The 22,961-nt window shown below is 38.5% G+C and overlaps 2 protein-coding genes across 6 annotated transcripts in view; both read right to left on the bottom strand.

Annotated features, from left to right (window-relative positions):
* Positions 1 to 121: 121 nt before the first annotated feature.
* On the bottom strand, positions 122 to 16,762 carry LOC145787654 (FSD1-like protein). Of its 2 annotated transcripts, none has more exons than XM_082599445.1 (12): positions 16,600 to 16,762; positions 14,233 to 14,460; positions 10,429 to 10,530; positions 9,964 to 9,986; positions 9,320 to 9,441; positions 5,550 to 5,771; positions 5,061 to 5,252; positions 4,361 to 4,477; positions 3,720 to 3,880; positions 2,936 to 3,026; positions 2,107 to 2,237; positions 122 to 1,887 (listed from the first exon to the last, which is right to left on the bottom strand). In XM_082599445.1, exons 1-12 carry the CDS (start codon positions 16,612 to 16,614, stop codon positions 1,765 to 1,767), a joined length of 1,527 nt encoding a protein of 508 aa, XP_082455571.1. In that variant the 5' UTR covers positions 16,615 to 16,762; the 3' UTR covers positions 122 to 1,764. The 2 variants fall into 2 exon arrangements, 1 of the variants encoding a protein (XP_082455571.1); XR_014291425.1 differs by having other exon boundaries at positions 1,748 to 1,887; positions 2,936 to 3,021.
* Positions 16,763 to 20,312: 3,550 nt separating this feature from the next.
* The window catches only part of LOC145787355 (transmembrane protein 94-like), a 32,919-nt gene continuing 30,270 nt past the window's right edge, over positions 20,313 to 22,961 (bottom strand). For 3 of the 4 annotated variants that reach the window (XM_082599081.1, XM_082599082.1, XM_082599084.1), the window contains 4 exons: positions 22,713 to 22,852; positions 22,210 to 22,303; positions 21,635 to 21,719; positions 20,313 to 21,370 (listed from right to left, as the gene is read on the bottom strand). In XM_082599081.1, the coding sequence (XP_082455207.1) occupies positions 21,218 to 21,370; positions 21,635 to 21,719; positions 22,210 to 22,303; positions 22,713 to 22,852 (472 nt within the window). In that variant the 3' untranslated portion in view covers positions 20,313 to 21,217. Of the gene's footprint in view, positions 21,371 to 21,634; positions 21,720 to 21,745; positions 21,872 to 22,209; positions 22,304 to 22,712; positions 22,853 to 22,961 lie in introns of those variants that run through there. The other variant, XM_082599083.1, reaches the window with a different exon arrangement.

Genomic DNA, 22,961 nt, shown 5'->3' with positions numbered 1-22,961 from the left:
TCGTTTACTTTACACGACACCAGAAGGAAATACAACGTTTACACACAAGATTGCCGCAGACGTTAAATTAATCTAAAAAACGGACCATTTGCTGGCTAGAAAAGTTTGACAGATCTGCATCTAACTTCCACATAACATTTATTTATGACCGCAAGCAGAACAGACATAACATAAAGACGTCTAACAACGTTTCAGCAACCTTATCAAATTGATCAATGAAAGAAAAGAGTTATTTGGAAGGAGCCGCAACAGGCATCGAGATTTCATTAACAGCATGGAAAGGAAAGCGCATTGGGCAAAACAAACGAAAAACAACCACAGCTAAAGTTATGCATCATGTAATTCAAGATTCCAGACACTAAAATCCGTCATTCTTAGATTGATTCAACGTCTGCAGACGTTGAATCAATCTAAAAATGACGGATTTTGTTGTCTGGGATAATGCTACGAAAAAGTGCCAGGTCTGGTAAGTTGCAAGATTGAGTCAATGCAACAAGAGCAAAATTTACAGAAAGAACACCAGCGCCAAGTGGTCACAGCAAATTGCGCAAAACATCACAGCTACGCCGCACAGTACAATCATAAGCACACAGTTCAATTGTAGCCAATGCGAAGGTTGTCCAGGCTGGAAACATAAATAATTTTAAAATTTAAAGAGTTTGTGCAAAAAATAATCTTCTTCTTAAAAAAAGTAACAGGAATGCAAGATTTCTTAAAATTTTATTTGTAAAACACAAGTTTCAAAATTATCAGTCAAATTTACGGGTTAAAAGTTAAAGAGATCCAAATGCTGAACGTTGAAGAGTCTTAAGTATAAACGTTACGCAATCGGTGATGATGTAACCGGCAAAGTCAATCCTATCAACACTGACATATGATTGCAATCAAACACAGCACAAAATGATTGCGAGAAATATAAATTAACATCTGACAAATACGCGATATATGATTGATAGACCTGAACAAGAAGAACTCTCTTGACGACAATCCATATCTGGCAGCAACAAACTTTCGGATTTTTCATGCATTTAACATCTGGTAACATCAAATCAATGACAACTGATTGATTTTTACACAGACAGCAAAATCCACCATTTTTACATTGATTTAACGTCTGCAGACGTTGTATAAAAATGGCGGATTTTCCTGTCTGGGTAGTTTTGAGAGACATGTTTAAGCTGTCAATGAGCAGTTCCATATGGCATATGTCTTATCGAAGACTGCTCGCTATCAAAACCCCGTTGGGCCTTCAATAGTAAGCAAACTTCAACAAGCTTGCGAACCATACAATGACAGACCATGGGAGACGTTTAAATCCATCACATCATAACATACTTAGTGAAATTAAAGTGCTTGTACTAAATAAGCATGATGCTTGACTAAATGCAGCGAGACCCATCACGAATTGAAATATGTGGGGACGACATAAAAAGAATTACTTACACAGCAGCATTGGATTCACACACAGTAATACACATTCAATACACAGCAGCATTGGAATGCATTCACACAGTAACACTTGGATATGTTCATTGCAGACACGCATATATGACTTTAAAAATTTTAACAATTTGATATACACAATGTTATGACATGCTACTGGATGTTCATGAACATTGTAATTATGAAAAGCATCTAAAATTAAAACAAGAGTTTGCAAGAAAATTTGTTTTAAGTCTTAACGCAATCTAAAATGACGACATGCAATTAATTTAAAAGTAAAATAATTTTGCAAGTCAAAATCCGTGGCAAACCACGCCCACTCTAAGTCGACACTGGTTGGTTTGTCAAGTCAACCGTGCAAACTTCGGAAGTCTCTGAAGACGCGACTGATGGACTTTTCGCTTTCGGCGAAGATAGCGGCTGATTGTCTACCCAGAGGGGAACCTGAAGCAAGAACAATAATTAAACCAATTAATCTTTGCCAGCCGAGATAGTTTCGAAGGAGAAAGAAGAAAAATTTATCTGAAACGAATATCAATATCCTTCTCCATTTTAGTTACTGAAAAGTATATATAAGATCCTTTGTGTTATTGATTATTTAGTTTCAAAAATGTCACACAACGCAAAACAGGTGCCAACAGAACGTTGTAAGTAGCTGCTGACCTGCAATCCGGTGTGTATCTCCATTGATCCACACCACACCGAGAAGCCTGGAACTAACGAAGAAGAATACTTGACTTGCTTGAAGAGATGAAGACATTCGTGGGTGTTCACGTCATAGAAAGCAAGAAAGCCTTCAAACAATCGCAGTCATCAATAATTGATGTGTTTCAGCTACAAATTGAGCAGCTGGTACAATCGCAGGCTAAAATCGCCACAAAAATGAAGTACAAGGTTTTCACAAATAGTTTTTTGTACAAAACGAATATACCAGCCAAAATTGCTGGGTTAAATTTCGTTTTCAGGAAAAAGTGTTTTCTGTAACATGGTCATGCTCGATTTTATCGTCACTGTAAAACGAATGCTACAACTGTATACGACTTTCAACCTTTTTTCTGAATAACAACTACTTTTATCGCAAATATGTGACTTAGTGTTTCCTTACTGTAATCCGGGAAATACTTTGTGGGCGTCTTCGAAGCATGACAAGAAAATTTAATCAAGAATGGATAAAAAAAGGAATCAAGCATGCACTGCACCAAGTTTCAGATGTCGGTATATTCAACCATAATTTCGTGCACACATTTTCATATTTACAAACTGACGAATCGAAGAAATTTTATTCCAAAACATGGTCAACAATCTGTTAAAAAATATTTCGAATAACTGCTTGAGACTGGCCTTTGTTGGGATGTTTATAATCCGGTTTAAACAAGACAAATTTAACCAGAACTGCTGACGACTTGCCATTTATTATTTTATTTTACTTTAATTAACTGTTTATTACGATAATGTTGCCGATAATTTTCAAATAAAGTCACACAAATCTCACTTTGCTCGCTGTTGAAGTAGATTCCGATCCTTGTTGGTACAGAAGAGTCGAGTTGCTTCATTTTGTTGTTGTGTTTCGCAGCAAAACTGTTCTGAAACGGAAAAGTGTCAAGTCTTGATCTCTACACATTGCCCCATAGCTATACCATCAATACAAGCTCCAGATATATATTTCTGTATGTCATGTAAGTTAAATCTCTTCACACATAGAGCACACTGAACAATGAACATAGAGCACTTGCAAATTACATCCAATTGAAAAAGCTTAATTAATCCAAATGCTCATATTTTAGCTAAAAAGACGCAAATATCTAATTCGTCAAATCTCAAGTCGCGAAACGCTCTGTTACAAAGTTATCGTGTTGTGGTTTTAATGAAGCGGTGTGCAACGCAAGCAGTAGTGCGATAGAGTATTTTTCAGTAGATACCATACTTTAAATTATGCGCTACTGTTTTTAGCATGCAAACGATGGAGAGTAAACTGAAGTTACAAAAAGACACATTATTAATACCCCGCTAGCAAAATTGGTCATTTTTACATTTCTTTAACGTCTGCAGACTTCAGTCTGAACACATTGAAGCAATGTAGTAATGACCAATTTTACTAGCTGAGTAGCCAACCAAAGAAAACCTGATTTTTTCATGTCTAAAACAACTGAGCTGAAAGTTAAACGTTGATTGCGTGTTTTGTTTTATTTCCTAACTCATAAACAAAAAAATTCCATTTCAAACTGGCTGATCCAATTGAAAAGAACGATATATACAAGTAGGGTAATTGTCAGCACCTGAATCCATTTGCTCACGAACAAGCACCATGACCCAGCAGTCCTGCCTAGCTGGTCGTACCGGGACAGGGTGTTGGAAGTGATCCCAACCGCAAAAGTCTTGCAATCCTTGTGAGGAGTCACCTCAAAGTAAGATTCTTCTTCCGTGAGGCTTGAATCGCCTGGGAGAGTTAAAGTGGATTATTGTTTGTATTTATGCGTCACCCCATTTCCATCACAAACGAGGCAGCAAAAGTGAATACAACGCAACCGCGCTGGTTCAGTAGCAAATACGTAACTGGAAATTATTTCTAAACAAAAAAAACAAAGAGTACTCAATATGGCATCCACCACACTTACTAAGAGAGCGTACGGCGTATGTTGATAAATGTACACATCATTCACGGCTTCCATGCATTCACCTCACGATGGTGGGGTGGCGACGAGAAATACGCCAACAATGGATCTTTCATTTTAACGTTTCTTAATCAGTTTTACAACAAATACATTCGTCCAAGGAGGGGAGGGGTTGTGTTATGGGGCGAAATATGTAGAAAAAAAGAACACAAAAGCAGATATAAACGTTATATATAATACAGAAAACTCTACTGAAAACCACCTTGCACAACACTGAACATGTTAAAAACAATGGAGTAGCCGACCTAGGATTGTATAAGATTCTCCAATAAATCGATCTTTGTGTTTCATTTTCTTGGGGGATTTACTCGGTGACAAAGAAGTTCGTGAGTTCCCAGCACTACGAACTCTCGCTTCAATAGCTGCAACAAACACGACGTTTGACAGATGCCATTGTGAGAGCATAGAGAACACAAAGGAATAAAAAATCAACTTTATTCTCTTTCATTAAAATAAAGCAAATTATGCCACGTCATGCGGCTTGCATCTGAAGGGGTTGAAAACGCTGACTTATATTGTCAACCTGTATACGCAAAACCCCTTGTGGCATAGAGATAGAGTGCACTTGAAAACATTTGAAAGATGACAAAACTACTTCGAGCATTCAACTACAGGCAAAAATATCACGTATACATTGGAAAAAATCGGTTATATGTCTAATTTCAGTAGAATAAAAGATTTCATGTCATGAAGCAAAAACATCGCAAGAAGCGAAATAGTAAAAACGAAAACCATTAATGAAATGTAGAATTTATAGTACACTGAGTATCAATTAATAAACATCTGCTTACAGAACAAATATTTTTTCACTCTAAATTTTGTCATCTTCAGCTGAACGTGCTTGACAAAAACCGAATGACACCAAACCAATATAAAGTAGATACCGTAGAACAATACTATTTCGTCATAAAGTGATGGGTAAAATCCCAGATACGTTCGTCTTACGTTTGGTGGCGGAAGAATCCCATTCTACTGTGTGGGGTCCAGTCACCTTCAGATTGGCATGGACCGCCTCGGGATCTAGGGCGAAGTTAAATGCGGGAGTGGGGAGGGTGATGGTTTTACTGAACTCTCCCCCGACAGCTCTGTTCCACGCCTGCACGCGCACTTGTATTAGAGGCTCAGTGAACTCTAAATCTGCGTAAATGATGTTAAGTGACTAAATGTTAACTGTTATCGATAAAAAACAGCTGGTTGAACTTGCACAAGATGGAAATGTTAGAAACGTGGTCGAATCCCAGCTGCTATCATATACTTTTGTGGTTTTGCCAATACAAGATTACATTCTAGTCATCTTCAATACATTTTACTCTTTTAAGATTTTTTTTTAGGTTTTGAAAGCTAGTGCACCGGCACTGATGGTTAGTAACGCAATAATCATTAGTATGACCTCATAAATATATACATGCATAATAGTTATATGTAGACACTGACCAGAGATAACATGCTTCATCTTAATTATATTTTCTTTCGTTTTCCAGGGGACATCTTGGCTAGCCTGATCTGTGAGTACTTGACGATACTGAAGGAGGAACGACTCCGTTGAAGAGTCCTCCATTCCACATCTATCCTCATACGACCCCATCCTCCACTCACATGTCACGCAGTTATTGGCGATCGTGCAATTGTCTTCAGTCATGATCGGTGTTTCAGGGACTAAACAAAACATAGATACAAGGAGTTTGTTTTATTAAAATTTAAAACTGCACGCATTGTGCGCTTTCACGCGGACAAACGGTATATAGATGGTATCCCGATGAGTGTACTAGAAAAAGCTACTGTAGATGCGGGAGATTGAACGAAGTTGCGATTTTGTTGTTGTATCACTTAGCAAGCAGTAGGCATTTAAACGTTGAGATATTTTTTCACGTATTTTGCTTAGATACAAATCGTGTTTTAAACATGCTTTTTTCATGAAAGATATGATATAAAACAAATATAGTACGGTCCCACGAATTACCCATAAGTACCCATAAGCACCATAAGTACCCATAAGCCCCATAAGTCGCGTCGAATTACCCATAAGCCCCATAAGTCGCGTCGAATTACCCATAAGCCCCATAAGTCGCGTCGAATTACCCATAAGCCCCATAAGTCGCGTCGAATTACCCATAAGCCCCATAAGTCGCTAGGAATTACCCATAAGTAGCATATTGAATTACATAGAAGTAACGTCGAATTACCCATAAGCCTGTATAGTGTAGAGTGTAGTTTATAGCCGTCTAGAAGCCTAGTAGTCGGCTGCATAGCCGAGTGGTGAGGAGCATGGCTGGGCGTTCCAAAATATAGTTCGACACCGCTCAAGAGCAGGACACTTGAAGGCATGCCTAAAGGTGGACACGAAGATTGGCTTCGTTGCCTTCCCGTCCGCTTATGTGTAATCTGCAGTTTGCTGCAGCAGATGGAGTGTTTTGTCCGATAAAACACCTTAACATTGGACAATTTTTCCTATGAACCAGGTGACTGCAGCATAGCAATCGTTCTCGCACTCAGCCAGAGACTTAATTCTTGCTTTAAACTTAATAATTAAAGAAAAAAAGAATAATGGCAAGGGTGGGAATCAAACCCGTGTCACCAAATTCAATAGCTCTTCGGCTATACCAATCCGCCACGCAAGCGCTCGTGAAATCTTCGCTTAATTTGGTTTATATGGGTAATGTTTCGAGAACGCTCACAATATTATCACTTTAGTTTGTTTTTATTTCTGACCATCACAACGAAAAAACAATATACGACAAACTTGGCAGAGGTCTATAAAAGGTAGAAGCGACAAAACGCGGACGTCATAACGTGCATGATACCAAAGCAGGACAATCAGTTTAAGTGACACGATCGCAAGTCGCAACAGCGACTTGCAGATTACATATCCGCTGACATGAAGGCGCAAGTAATTCCACGTTGCTTATGGGTAATTCGACGCGACTTATGGGTAATTCGACGCGAGTCGAATTACCCATAAGCCCCATAAGTCGCGTCGAATTACCCATAGGCACCATAAGTAGCATTGAATTACATAGAAGTAACGTCGAATTACCCATAAGCCTGTATAGTGTAGTCTATAGCCGTCTAGAAGCCTAGTAGTCGGCTGCATAGCCGAGTGGTGAGGAGCACGGGCTGGGCGTTCCAAAATATAGTTCGACACCGCTCAAGAGCAGGACACTTGAAGGCATGCCTAAAGGTGGACACGAAGATTGGCTTCGTTGCCATCCCGTTTGCTTATGTGTAATCTGCAGTTTGCTGCAGCAGATGGAGTGTTTTGTCCGATAAAACACCTTAACATTGGACAATTTTCTCTATGAACCAGGTGACTGCAGCATAGCAATCGTTCTCGCACTCAGCCAGAGACTTAATTTTTGCTTTAAACTTGATAATTAAAGAAAAAAAAGAATAATGGCAAGGGTGGGAATCAAACCCGTGTCACCAAATTCAATAGCCCTTCGGCTATACCACTCCGCCACGCAAGCGCTCGTGAAATCTTTGCTTAATTTGGTTTATATGGGTAATGTTTCGAGATCGCTCACAATATTATCAGTTTAGTTTGTTTTTATTTCTGACCATCACAACGAAAAAACAATTTACGACAAACTTAGCACAGATCTATAAAAGGTAGAAGCGACAAAACGCTGACGTTATAACGTGCATGATACCAAAGCAGGACAATCAGTTTAACATGACACGGTCGCAACAGCAACCTGCAGATTATATATACGCTGACATGAGGCGTAAGTAATTCCACGTTGCTTATAGGTAATTCGACGCGACTTATGGGGCATTTGGGTAATTCGACGCGACTTATGGAGCTTATGGGTAATTCGACGCGACTTATGGGTAATTCGACTTGCGTCGAATTACCCATAAGCAACGTGGAATTACTTACCCTTTAATGTCAGCGTATATGTAATCTGCAAGTCGCTGTTGCAACTTGCGATTTCACGAGCGCTTGCGTGGCGGATTGGTATAGCCGAAGGGCTATTGAATTTGGTGACACGGGTTTGATTCCCACCCTTGCCATTTTACTCTTTTTTTCTTTAATTATCAAGTTCAAAGCAAGAATTAAGTCTCTGGCTGAGTGCGAGAACGATTGCTATGCTGCAGTCACCTAGTTCATAGGAAAAATTGTCCAATGTTAAGGTGTTTTATCCGGAATGGCCCGTTTCGGTGAGTCCGATTCGGTGAGTCCGATCCCTTAACTGGGGATTTTTTCAATTTTTTTTTTAAATTATCGGGTACCATAGCCTAATTATCATTGCCGTTTTAGGGTTAGGGGTTAAGGTTAGGGGTTAGAAGTTAGAAACTCACCGAATCAGACTCACCGAATCGGACTCACCGAATCGGACTCACCGAATAGTAGCAGACCCGTTTTATCGGACAAAACACTCCATCTGCTGCAGCAAACTGCAGATTACACATAAGCGGACGGGAAGGCAACGAAGCCAATCTTTGTGTCCACCTTTAGGCATGCCTTCAAGTGTCCTGCTCTTGAGCGGTGTCGAACTATATTTTGGAACGCCCAGCCAGTGCTCCTCACCACTCGGCTATGCAGCCGACTACTAGGCTTCTAGACGGCTATAGACTACACTATACAGGCTTATGGGTAATTCGACGTTACTTCTATGTAATTCAATGCTACTTATGGTGCCTATGGGTAATTCGACCCGACTTATGGGGCTTATGGGTGATTCGACGCGACTTACGGGGCTTATGGGTAATTCGACGCGACTTACGGGGCTGATGGGTAAGTCGACGCGACTTATGGGGCTTATGGGTAATTCGACGCAACTTATGGGGCTTATGGGTAATTCGACGCGACTTATGGGGCTTATGGGTAATTCGACGCGACTTATGGTGCTTATGGGTACTTATGGGGCTTATGGGTAATTCGTGGGACCCCAAATAGTATATCAAAAAATGCTGAAACAAAGCTACATTGCACTTTTGCGGTGCTGAAATATGTACGTTCTAAAATAAGCAAGACTTCTATAAGTCAACAAGTATCAGATGATTTAACTGCCGGCTCTCTAAGCAGCTTTAAAGAGCATCTACAAAGTCCGGTGCTTGGCTAACTGAGCTACCAGCCACCAGGGTAATTGCTCAGCACACAAGCATTCAGGGTAACGTAACTAATGGTGACACTGGAAGACAACCAAACACCGAAGTACACCAACGAATAAGCGTTTCATTAAGAGCAAAGGTGACGTGAATACCTGGCAAAAAATCCAGATTATGCAAAAGTATCTGTTCTCGCTTGAAGTCGGCCACTAAACGGCAGTGCAGGTCAGTGACGGAAGGAACTGGTGATAGGCGGAATATTGACGACATGGTGACCCTATGTTCAGTGTGGACCGATTAGTTACCTGGATCGAGTACAACCTTGGCGCCGATGACAAAGATTTAAATATCATAGTTATATAAACGAGCCCACCGCCGACATCTTAGCTTGTATTTTATGTTTTGGCAAAGTAGGATCGTACGCCCAGAAAAACTAATCTGACGCACATCAAATGTCTTCATTAACTGTATTAAATCAAATTTAAGAAAATTCAGACGAAAAATAAAACTTAATCACTCCTTTGAAGCAGTCGTGGAGATATAATACGTACGGAATATAATATAGTATAAGTAGCAAACTATGTAAACTCGCACAATTACAACCATAGAATAGTAAAAAAACGAAGTTTTACGACTTGACTTGGTATTAAGTTATTATCACCAGTTGACAAAAAATAACATTCTCACTTAATTGTAAGAAATACAATATTATCAAATGAGAAGTGCAAGTGAAAATGAAATCCCAAGTAAAGACTAGTTCTGACAAAGTCATTGTCATAAAAACAATCTATCTACTTACCTTGATTTAATTGAAACAGCCGCCTGCAATAAAATGGATAGATTACTGACTACTGTGATTGACGGAAGGGTGCATAGATAATTATTTGACTTGTTGCTGAATGAAGTTCATAAATTTTACAATTAATAACACTTAAGATTTTTCAAAAAATTATGTACATTGTAAGTAGGTATACTGCACGAGACTTCACACAAACTTTAAATTTTTTTAAAATAAAGATGCAAAATGTCAGATGTCATAATGTCAAGATGCAAAATGTCAGATGTAGTTAATTTGTATGTATATTATTCCTGAAGAGGATATCTTGTGATGTCGAAAACGTTCGATACTTAATTTGTTGCGTAGTTTTATGTTTATGTAAATGTAATAAACTTGAAGATGTTAAACTTGATCACGTTGCTCGGCTTCGTATGCCTATGGTTCAAAAAGATGCAAAAATTGAAGAATGAAAAAAGGGCATGATACCTGATTGAACTCAGCTGGGTCAGTGACTTCTGATGCTTTCCGTGCTAGATTTATTAACTCAGTAGCATCTTTACGAGCTTCTTCATAGCCATTCAACTGGGTCTACAGAGCAGATGGTCACATGAAATCATGTGTTAACCATTACCCAGTTTAACAGAGCATGCAAACAGAATACATTGGCAAACTATTAGCAGATTTTAACAGAAGTAACCATGATGCTAAAACCTTGGGGTAGCATCAGACTAAGACAGTGTATATATATAATCACTGAATCTCAAATCACCACAAAAACTCCTAATATTGCGTTAAAAAAATGACAAAACTCCCACTATTACCAGATGCTTTTTGGATTTTCAGCACAAGTGCTGTGAAATTGAGTCCATTATTTGTATGGTAACAATAGCACAAAACATGCACAATTTATTAACTTCTACTCAAGCTATCCACTTATATTAGCGATTTTGGCTAATAACAGATCAGCCTGCAGTAAAATTGTAAGTTGCGTGTTGGCATGGCCTGTGTTAGGGGGGTGTGTTAATTGTCGATTCATACCATACGCTGCTAAAAATTTGTGGAGCAGTATCAAAATCTAGAATATTTATGAAAATTCGACATACGATCCCCCTAACCCCCATGTACATGCCCCCTGAATAAAAGGTACTCCTATTTTCAAAAAAATATGAGATTGTTGGCCTTTTCACCCACTATACTTGCGTTTTGGTGGTATTTATCTTACTCATATGTGGCTTTTCGGGGTCTGTGTGTTCAAATATGACATTAGAAAATTCCTAAGAATTTTCAATATGGCGGTATTTCAATATGGCGGCCAAAATGAGGCTTGGAATGGGTACTTTTGTAAATTTAGACCAAACATAGTTGTGTGATATGTCGAATTATAAGTTTTCGAGGGCGTAGAATACGAATTTGATCCCAAAAGTAGGCTTATTCTTTCCTGGCATGTGCAATGAATATACCTGAGTATTTATATATGTTCATACTGATGAATTATGCTTGTTATTTTGCATTGTGTTTTGCAATATCCTCTTATTAGGCAGGGCCAAAAAATGGGTTATTTTTAAGAATTTATACTACGAAGTTGTAAGTCACCTAAAAGTTGTGAATGGGTATTAGGAGCAAACCCATGATAAAATTTTTATTTTTCAATGACATCTTACGGTCAGACAGTCCGTTACCATAGCAACCGTTTCCGGCAAGACAACTACTTGACTAAAGTGGTGATTTTTTAGGCTGTGAATGACTGTCAGGGCTCATTTTGGTACCAAAATATGCAAAAAAGACAGCCAAAGAGCATGGAACATAATTATAATACACGAGGTCTATGAAACAATTAATTCCACTTTTAAATAAAAAAACATGTTTTCTTCATATTTATGGTCAATTATTGAACAAAATGAAAATTAGTTATCCCGAAATGTACCAATGGAAGTCTATTACTTCCAAGTAACTTCAGTACACAATACAAACTCATACAATAAACATTCATATTAGTCCCAACTGTACAAAACGGAGGCCAGTGACTTTTTTGTCACAACCTCAGATGACGTTGCCAGTCCATGCAGCTTCTCTCGGACACCCTTCACAACTCTGTATAGTGCCTGGAGCCGAGCTGCTCTTCACATTTGGACGCTTTATTTGTGTTCAAATCTGTGGCGAGTCCTAGTGCCCGCTTTGCTGCGTCATTGACAACATGGAGGTTGGCCACAACTTTCTTGCCATGACGGTAGTTATCTGAGGTGGTCCATTGTGCAACGGGCAGCTTGACAAAGCTGGAGTCAATATTCAAGAGCTCAAACATGCTCCAAGAGTCATGTCCAATGAAGTCTTTGAGGGCTTTTGTGTCCAATTGATGAGGCTGGCATCTCCTGTTTTTTTGTCTGTGTACTGTCTGTCGCGTTATGGTACCTCAGCAATCAGCATAGCATTTCTCATCGTCTGTTTGTCAGATGATGTTCGTTCTGAGAAGACTGCCAAAGAGACCAATCTCTCTGAGAGATACCACATATGGTTTTGTAGCTTCTGTCTGGCCAGAACAAGGAGAGAAATTTGGCAGGCCACATCATTGGGTCCTTGCTGATACTGGCCTCTGCCTTGAGGGGGTTCTTCATTAGTACCAGGTCATTCGATGGTGCATCAGCAGCACTCCTGCACGTTAACTACGCTTTTGTGTAAAAGATTGCCAAGAATACAGCAAGACTGGTGAGTGGTGATGTCTTCCAATTCTTCGAGTGCATATACATTCCCAAGCTGGCATCGGAAGAGTGCCACCTTAAACGTGTACAAAGTTTTGCTAATCCAACGGGCATGGTGGAATGCCCCAGGCGCTTTGATGGTGATGGATCTCCAACTGGCAGGGACGATCCCTCCAAGAAGCAGCAGTGTTAGTTCTGTCACCTCCAGGTAGTCATGTTGAAGAGTCTCCTTGGTGCTGTTCTCGATCCATGTCTGAAGGAAGGTGATGGTGTTATGCATATAGCCTGTCAACTCTCTTTATGGAACAGTCACCTCGATCAATGTGTAGTTGTTGTGGTTCAATTCGCTCCAATTGTTTATCAGTTGCTTGAACAGCTGTTCATTGGATCATGTGGTTGGGCTATACACAATTGAGCAAGATGCCCCCCAATCAACTCATGGATGTGGTGTCTACATGCCAGTTGCAGAAAACTTCTACCAAGCTCTGTCTCCAGTCCAAAATGTCTGCCTCGTGTTTGCCAAAACTTCCCTTTTTTGGCTCTGTATCTGTTAACCTATTCCTCTTACTTTTCCTTAGTTTGTATTCTTCAATAACTGTAAGGATCATCTGTTCTATCGCTTGCCACAATTTAAGGGTAATGCCAGTATTTGCTCACCAGTCCTGCAAGTCCATTGTTACAAGTCTGGCGGTATCCAATGCACTAGACTGAAGATGGCTGGCTTGCTACAGTTAATTGTTTATGATACTCATGGTACTGAAAAAACAAGGCGGTCCTTTTACAAAGGACTCTGATGTGGATGAGATTCTAAACAGTAATATAACAGAGATTGAGAAACAGAAGCGGTTATGCCTCGAGATCAGATACGCCCGTGACACTGCACTCTCAGTTCCAAAACAAAGTGACATTTTTCGTTTATTGAAAGACCATAAAAAGTTGCCATCTTCTGTTTATGGAGCCAATCTGAAAGCTTACCTGAGTAATTTGAGTTGCAAAGCGGATGTTACGATGACTGATTTAAATTCTGTTCTTGACGGCATGAATCTAACAAAGAGCTGAATACTGTGTTTTATAGCCTACTAAATTACATATACGTCATAAGTTTAAAAATATGTTGTTATCAGCTTATTTTTTGTTTGAAATAATCATGAATTCGAACTCTACGCCCCCGAAAACCTATAATTCGACATATTACATGACTATGTTTGGTTAAATTTTACGAAAGTACCCATTCTAAGCGCCATTTTGGCCGCCATTTTGGATTATTACTATATTGGATTTTTGGAGGTAATTTCTAATGCCATATTTGAACTCACAGACTCCGAAAACGCCTATAGGAGCACCATAAATACCGTCAAAATACACGTCGTTTGGTGACAAGGCTTAAAAACTCATATTTTGGTGAATTTATGGATACCCCCTTTTCAGGGGGCATGTACATGGGGGTTACAGTGGTCCAATATGATAATTGTTTTCATATTCCGGATTTGGATACTACTCCACATATTTTAAGCACCATACCACGTTGCCATCGTGAAATTTGTCAAATAACACACCCCCCTACCTGTGTATAAAAGGTTGCCATGATACCTACCTTTAGTAGTTCTTGTTTTTCTAGTAATTCTTTTTGAATGCTTTGCGTCAAACTTTCTTTTTTTGTATTAAGAAATTTATAAAGCTTATCAAACTCCATGTTCAAATCAGCCTTGCTGGTTTCATAAGTGTCATTCAAACTCTGCATGTCAGAAACCAACTCGGATTGAAATGAAGAAGTTTCATCATACTTGCGTTGAAGTGAATCCACAATGCGAAGCAACGCTTCCTTAAACACAAATTTAGATCAAAGTTATAATCAGTGACATAAATAATATCATACAAAATTATACAGTATAGGTGCCAGTACTTGAAATCTATTTGTATCACATGCAATATGCATCTATTGCAGGAGTACAGCTAGGGTTGGTTACTACACAAAGATCATTATGCTCTATTCACAAATCCTTCCACATATGTATATTATGGTTATAGGCAAATTGTTCGTAAACAGTTGTTCGTAAAACAATTCCTCGTAAACAGTTGTTTGTAAAACAATTGTTCGTAAACAGTTGTTGGTGAAATGAAATCCGTAAAACAATTCTTCGTAAAGCATTTCTTCGTATATTATACATCAAGCACGAAGAAATGCTTTGGAAAGAATTGTTTACAACAGGCCTCGAAATTCACGGCGGACAACGCGGACATGTCCACCGTCACAGCATGTGATGTCCGCGGGAAGTACCATCTAGATCGGTCATATTTGTCCGCCGAAAAACAACACAGGAACTAGTGATACAGAACGTCATTGCATAGCACGAACATTCGAACAATTGTTGCGAAAATATAATTTTCCGCGCATTCTAGCGTGCATCTAGAAAATGTGAATACTGTATCCCTTAGCTTCCATTCAAGCAGGAAAACTTGCGATTTTTATGTTGCTTCAACTATTGATGACATTTTTCTTGCTGACGTTGAATCAGCGTAACAAAGGTGAGTTCTTCGCTAAGATTCGATGGGAGTACCGGTACTTTTACACTAATCGCGCGCAACTTAGTTCAAGTCTTACGTCACAATGTCTAGCTTTGATCTCCGAGTAACATTGACAAAGCAAGGTTGGTTACAAAATTAGATTTATACGAGTAGGCTATTACAGCAAGATGCAGCAAAATTTGTTAAGTTTTGGTATTACAGTAATAAAGAAAAGACCCAAGGAAAATTCACTTTCGCTCACATGACACGCAAAAATAAACCTAAAGAAAAAAGCCTAGTGAAACTTTGCTCAGCAGAAAATAGTAGCGTTAGTGTAGAAGTTTTCCGACTCGTGCCCAGAGCATTGTGACGCAAGAAGTCACACGACCTCGTTCGGTGAAAGTTAATCAGTTGGGTGCGTATTAAGCAGCTACACGCGCTTTGAATCTTCAAGCGCACGTCGTTGTGCTGATGATAGCCTTTCAGAGTGACTTTGTTAAAATTTAAAAAGCCTTCTAAACCGTAGCTAGAGTTCTCAAATGACAAAGAATTATCAAGATAAAGTGATTAAGTATGACGATCGACGCTATAACTGGTGTGTCCGCCGTGAGACTTAATTTGTCCGCCGAGATAGCTGCTCAGACCAGACAGGTTTGTCCGCCGTCAACGAAAACGAATTTCGAGGTCTGTTACAAAGAATTAATTTTACGAAAAATTATTTACGAAGAATTGTTTATAATATATAAATTTTTTTACGAAGAACTGTTTACGAAGAAAACGTCGGACACCGTATATTATTGTATAAGTAACTAAACATTTTACTATTTGATTATTCTGAAATCAAAGTTTGCGATGACCATTCTAGTGTTTTCTACTTTAAACTCTGCAGCTAAAGACTTGGTTGTTTCTAATACTGTATACAGTATATGCCATTATAGTTTCTAGAAAATATACCATACACAAATCAGTACAATATTGCTTTTCAGCATTCAAGAAGAAATATATATATTATATTACATTTAATACTTTAATATAGTTCAAATCCAAAATCCACTTCAACTTAATTCTTAAACTAAATTAGCAACTGCAACTAAACCGGATCGTCAGAGATTCAGAGTGGTTGAAAATCCACTTCACTGGTTTAATAAGACAGCAGACTACATAATTGAAGGAAAGGGCATTCCATGGAAAAAATAAAAGTGGGCTTATGAAATAGAAGGTTTTGTATACCATATGCAGTTTAGCGATTGTAGATTTACCTTAGTGATGGTATTGGTACAACACTAGCATTTAAAAAACTCTTAAGATATTATTATTAAGCAACAAGTTTTCAGAATCATAACTGAAAAATTTGTGGGTGAGATACAAAAAATTTCATTCTATGGCATGCCTGGTTAGACATCACTTTGTTTAAAAATTATTACCATAAGTAGCTAACAAGTGGCTTACAGCTAACCTTCTGTTTGTCCATATCCAAAAATATTCTTGCCTTTATGCAGGAAAACTATTGATTGCTGAATGTTTAAGCATACAAGACAACAGACACATACAATAAGTCCTTGTACTTAAGACATTTACTTGTCTTGAGGTATGACAAAATTCAAGTCAGGCTGTCCTACTTAAGTCTAATCATTTTTCATAAACCATAAAAAAGCAAAAAATAACATGTTAACATAAGAAATCGTGTAGAAAATCATTTAGGCAATGGCAACGGTGGGCAAACTGCGCTCTTCAACGTAAATTTTGTGGCTCTTGTATTGAATCGTAATATTACAAAAAAAATCAAGATTATAATTTATAAATGTATCTGGGACTGTCAACCAAGCAGTGGCGTATCTACGATATAGCAGGTATGGCTCGAGCCATGGGCGCCACATTGATAGGGGCGCAAAAATCGGTTGGTATAAATTAAAATTTGTGACTTAGCCTACACTTTCTTCAAAATCTAATTTGCGGTCAATACAACACAAAGATCAAACAAGGGTCTCTCTTTTACTGTAGCCATTGTTAAACAATGGAATTGTGACTTTGCAAAAGCAACATTGTGCTTTTCCTGGCTCATTTTGCGCTCAGTCAGCAACAATTGGAAGTTTAGTAAAGTCGCTATAAGCAGTGATTAGTTGAAGCTTAGAAGTAGCACCTGAACTTACTTATTCATTTTTACAAGAATTTATAACTTTGTAAAATCAAAACATCGTGCGACAAATAGAAGAATTAATTCGTACAGCATTAACAACTTATCGTCCAAGTTTTCAGAGATTAGTGAGTCAAGTACTTAACTTATATGGATAAACAATCATGGTGTTTTTATTGCTGTTATGTTATGTAAACCTTGTTATGTTATGTGAACCTTACTTTCAAGAAATTACTGAGGTGCATTGCCATGGCACGAGAGCTTCTCAAAAAAATAACTTTCACTTACGTAGTGTCAGCTCAAGAAAAGGTCAAGGCAGTTTGAAATTCTTAGGCCCAAAAATATGGAATGATTTACCTTCAGAAATAGTTAGGGCTAAGAGTATTAAAACTTTCACGAAAAAACTAAAAATTTATTATATGAATGAACTTGGTCCGTGACTGTTTTTATTGTCACAACATTGACAATTGTTTCGGATTGAACATTGTTGGTAGGCTACTATACGTAGGCTAACTAATACTCACGAACTTGTGCTACGTACTACTTATTAACGACTGCAATCTTATTAACTGTACTCAAGTCGGCCTATAAACTGACTGATTTTGTTAAAGTATGAATTTATAAAGATAGGCCTACTTTTAATGTTTTTGCTTCGTCCCTTATGCTAGCAGTTAACAGTTGTTGTTTTTGCATAAGTGTTTTTTTTTTCATACTAACTTACTTTTGTAGGGCATGATATTTTTTGATGTTACAATGAAACCACAGGAATCCACTTTTTTGTTTACATTTTTGCGGAACTTACGCTTATCTTGTTTGCAATGTAATGCCGATGCTTTACATTTGTCACGAGAAGCAGCTGACTCGATGACTAATATAGTCTTTCGCTGCTTCCTGTCTGTTGCTGAATATATTTGTACCGTACACTATTTTTCGCAGCAGACAAAATAAAAAGTTTCTCTCTGTCAACTGATTTTGCGGCTTGCTGGTGTTTATGGTTTATCTGCGAGCGGCTCTTTCTTTGAACAAGTTTGCCCACCCCTGGGCTATGGTTTCAATTTTTTGTAGAATTGCTCAACATGAGTGTTTGATAAATAAACAACATAAGAATAGAAAAAGGAAAAAAAAACGTCAATGCAAAATAAAACAAACTCAAGGCAACAATTTTGACATTGAGACAATATATATATTTTAAAACTCCAAAAGATAGCAGTCTAAAAATTGACTGAAGTAGATAGGCTAGCAAATGAACTGTTTATCAATTAATTGAACTGTTTGACTTTGCAATTCCATGCTACAGTAGGCCTACTTTTAGACTGTGTAGAATATAATTTTGGGCTAAACCTGTGAAAATAACAACTCTAATAGCAATGCTCCTCCTCATTAGAAAAGAAATGGGTGACTCTGATGTCGCCCATCGTACGTTGAGATGCACGATTATTTACTCAGCCAGAAAAAGCTTCATATGCGGCAGAATGTTGGATTTCAGCTCAAGTGTTACTGCCCATGTTGTCTCTCGCTCAGTACGGTAAGTAATAAAATACACCATTATCAAAAACACTTGGTATGTGGGAGAAATACGCTTTTTGCTGAAGCATACAGAAGCAAAATTGCAAAAGTATTGTGCACTACAGTAGTTCAAAATTTCAGACGGCTTGTAGATTAACTTTACTCAAAGTATGTAAAAAAGACAAGTGTAAGTTTGCACAACTTCCCGTACAGTACTTCAGATACATCTTGTACGGTAAGTCCAAAGGTCCCAAGGTAAATGTCATACTGCAGATGTCTGCCCCCACTGACATATCTTCTCTTCATTTGCTTTTAGGTTCCATACAATTTTATTCAACATTTCTATGGCTGAACACTTTCACAGTAGCGAAACCACTGTAACGTCTAACAGAAAAGGACATTCCGTAGAGATGGGGAAAGCAAGAAGAAAGCTCTTTTCTCTTTTGTTCAACTCAAACATTATCTTTCAACTGATGAGGTTCTAACACATTTCAACGCGTCACTTTCAGTAAGTATCGCTTGTGATCAGGGCCGGATTTAGCTGATGGGGGGCCAGGGGCACTTTTAGATCGGGGGGCTCTCGTGCAAAAAAAATTTTTGCTACTACGATGTGAAAAACCACCTCTACGTCTACAGTAGCATTAATCCAGCACTGCACTGCATTTTCCAGAAACTTTAAAGGCTGTAAGGAAGAAAACAACACAAAATCACATTTTTCCACATCAGGAAGCCCAGGGCACCTGTACCCTCTGCCCCCCCCCCCCCCCCCTTAAATCCGGGCCTGCTTATGATGCTTCTAGTGTGGGTATAGGACCTATTGGTGCTACTCTTTTCCACCGGTACCCAGATGACACAGAACGCCTATAGCAAACGTTTCAAAGGTTTTACCGGCAACAACCGCTAGAGAAACTATAGACAAATTCAGAGAGGCAGTGGATTAATAAATTAACAGTTAGGCTATCAACTGCCTTGCAGAAACATCACCATTTCCATTGCTTGCTTGTTTAATCCATAGCTTTTGTTCCCACTTGCTTGTAGACAATAGCCTACCTGTACTACCGAAAAGGTTGAAACAAATTGCCAGATTTCTCAAATTTGACTGGAAAACTGTCGATTGCTCACCCCCACCCTGATTTGTATCAGAGCTGCCAGATTTGCTACAACACTTAACCATTTGTCAATAAATTAGCCATAAAAGTTTTTCAGTCTGGCCATTTTCGAATTGGGCCCAGCGTGGTAGCCAAATTAGTCAAACTGGGCTATAAACATAGCTATTTTCATTATTTTTGCACTATACTTTTCATTTTGCTGATAGGCCTAATATTGTAATTCTCATCCATTTTTTCTGCAGTTTTGAGCTACTGATTTATTCAAGTAGTTTCTATAACATAAGCTACGACTTTTTTTCAACCAGTTAAATTACCACGAGTAGCCTATTTTCCGCCTTGGCATGTGCACAATATTTAACATGTAGCTACGCCACTGGCTCACTGCTGATGCTTGTAATCAACTCACAGTCTTGCGTCGCTGATCGTGGTTTATTATCTTAGTAGCCTACTGTGCTTAGGTTATCAAACTATTTCACATTAAGCCATTTTCCCAAGACATCAACGCAATAAAATCTGAGGTTTAATGCAAAACTATCAAATGACTGAATTAAAGCGAAGATCGAAAACGTAGGCTATAGAACACGATGTCATAATCATACAAAAGAATAGCTTATTGACACGCCGAATCGTAAAAATTCTAATCTAATCGTAAAAATTCTACTGTTCGACACTCAAAAGATAACACAGTGCTTTACGAATAAAGAAATGGACGTGATTAAAAGCTTCAAATTATGGCTGATGCCGTTGAAGAAAACGCCTTACAACTCTCTCGGGTAAAATTAAACGAATGGGAAAATGTACGATAGCAAAACCCGCGAAAGAATTGGAACATCTTTAATGCGGAGATGTGAGCTTGCAGCTAAGGTGCATAGGACTGGCAGACTTTGCAGCTTAGACGTGGAGTTGTGACTTTGTAAGTCAGGGTTCAGTTTGATTGAGGCTACATTACTTGCACGGAAATAGATCACTGGATAACTTAGCCTGGAATTTCGTATCCTTCTAATGAATGTTTTCTTCTTTCCATTCCTGATGAACGACGAGTCTTCCCAAGTGGCGGTTTGAGTTTGAAATCACTGGCTTTGGAACTGATGACAAACAGAGAACAGGAACAGCCAAGAAAGACGAACTTGGTCTGATTTGCAAACCTCCGCAAGTCCATAGCCTCAACAAGCACACAGCCGCCGAGAAAAAGTGCAGAATATCGGATCTCCATAATGTAACAAATCTACAAACGTATTTTATTTCAGTCTCTTGATGGACAATGAACAATAAAGACGACGGTCGGTCATGCAGTCGCTGTGGTGAGCGGGAACGCAGTGAAGTGGTCAAAACGGCGAATTCATTCCAAGTTTAGTTCCGAATGCCAACCTGGCTCGTTTCTGGCTGCGAGTCCACATCCGGATTTCTTTGTATTTTGCAAATTCGTTGAACGCAAAGAGCAATAATGGCCACACGAACATGATGACCCAAATCATCGCCTGCAATCAGAATCGTAAATGTGTGAATAAACAATAATGTGCATTGGAAAAGTTTTCATTATCCCAGGCAGCAAAATCCGTCATTTTAATGTCTGACATACACACACGTCAGGAAGGTAGGCTACTTCCCCTGATCCTTCGAGACAAGGTGGTCTTAACGCTTGAAGTTAAAACGAAGTCACAACTGCTGACTTTGAAAAGTATAATAAAAGTCTTCGTTCAAACGTCACACATCACTGAAGGATTCTACCAACAGGATCTCACCTGAAGCGGACCAAGTAATCCGTTTTGGGAAACGTTTCCGACGGAAAGTATTGTGATTGCGGAGTAGATTGTTTGTGCTGTGAAACTGTATTGAAAAAAAAAGTTATACGAGCTTTTTCCAAATCTTGATGTTCGAACTATAAGCAAGAAATATGTCGATTATTGTCTGAAGTGATGTCCACCCGACATGCTGGAGTCACTTAAAATTCCATAGATAATTGGATGTCGATCTTGCATCTGCAATATAGCACAACACATGGTGTGGATCCATGTGTAGATACGGTAATTACTGACTATTAAAATTAAAAACAAATCGTTAACCACTGCTGCTGGATACTTTAATGATGCAAACAGAAATACAACTAGACACAACTAAATAATAAACGCGCACAAACACAAAAATACGTTTCAAAGACAAGAAGGGTTTCCCAGTCAGAAAAGAAAAAATGTTATGCCAATTCCACAAAAGAAACGCTACGGTGTTGCATTTACTTTGACGTTTGTGTCAATTTGTTGTATAAAAGTTAACTTCTAAAATAAATGTTTCAGCAATCTTAAAACGAAGTAATACTGACACAGCAAGTACAGCCGTGATCCACACTTTGTTGGAACAGGGAGGTTGCTTCATGAACAGCTTCCATCGATGGACATATGCGGAAGATATGATACCTGAAGAATGGGAAACAAATCACTGCGTCACTTTGTTGACAGGATATAGGAATAAGAAATGTAGTTTTACAATATTAACAAAATAAAATTTATTGCATTGCAAGAACTTAGCAGTGATCTAGCACACAAAAACTCACAGGTTGGTAATTGTAGATTAATGTTCACGTTTATGACTTTTCCTTCAAATGAAGTCTTAATTTAAAATCGCGGTTTAGGTTGTACACCGCACAGTGAACTATCTTTGCATTGATATAGAATTTGTAGTAAATAAAGAATTTTTGAAGTCAGAACAAAGCACAAAAACATTGATGGATTTGTAAAAATCAACACAACTATTCATCTACATTCCACATCTATAATATTAGAATCCCTTTTAAAAAACAGAGCCCAGACCATCGTGCAAACCCACATGTATAAAGCACCATCGCACAGATGCATAACTGCTGGGCCAGTCGCTTCTGCAGGCTAATGTAGAACATCGCGGACTCTTTAAGTGGAAGAAGATCTGTTGCGTTTGTGTTCACAGAGAAGCAAGGGTAACACTGCACACTGCGAAGAGTTTGCGTTCATGAAACTCGACAAGTTTGGATACACTTAACAACAACGATGTTGAGTAAAGTGCATTTTTTAACTAAACCAGTCGGTCCTTTTCATTTTT

Source organism: Aplidium turbinatum, chromosome 18, assembly GCF_918807975.1.
Source record: "Aplidium turbinatum chromosome 18, kaAplTurb1.1, whole genome shotgun sequence".
In the NCBI taxonomy this organism is placed as follows: Eukaryota; Metazoa; Chordata; class Ascidiacea; order Aplousobranchia; family Polyclinidae; genus Aplidium; species Aplidium turbinatum.
Note: the sequence above shows the minus strand (reverse complement) of the source record. Positions and strands in the feature narration are given on the sequence as shown.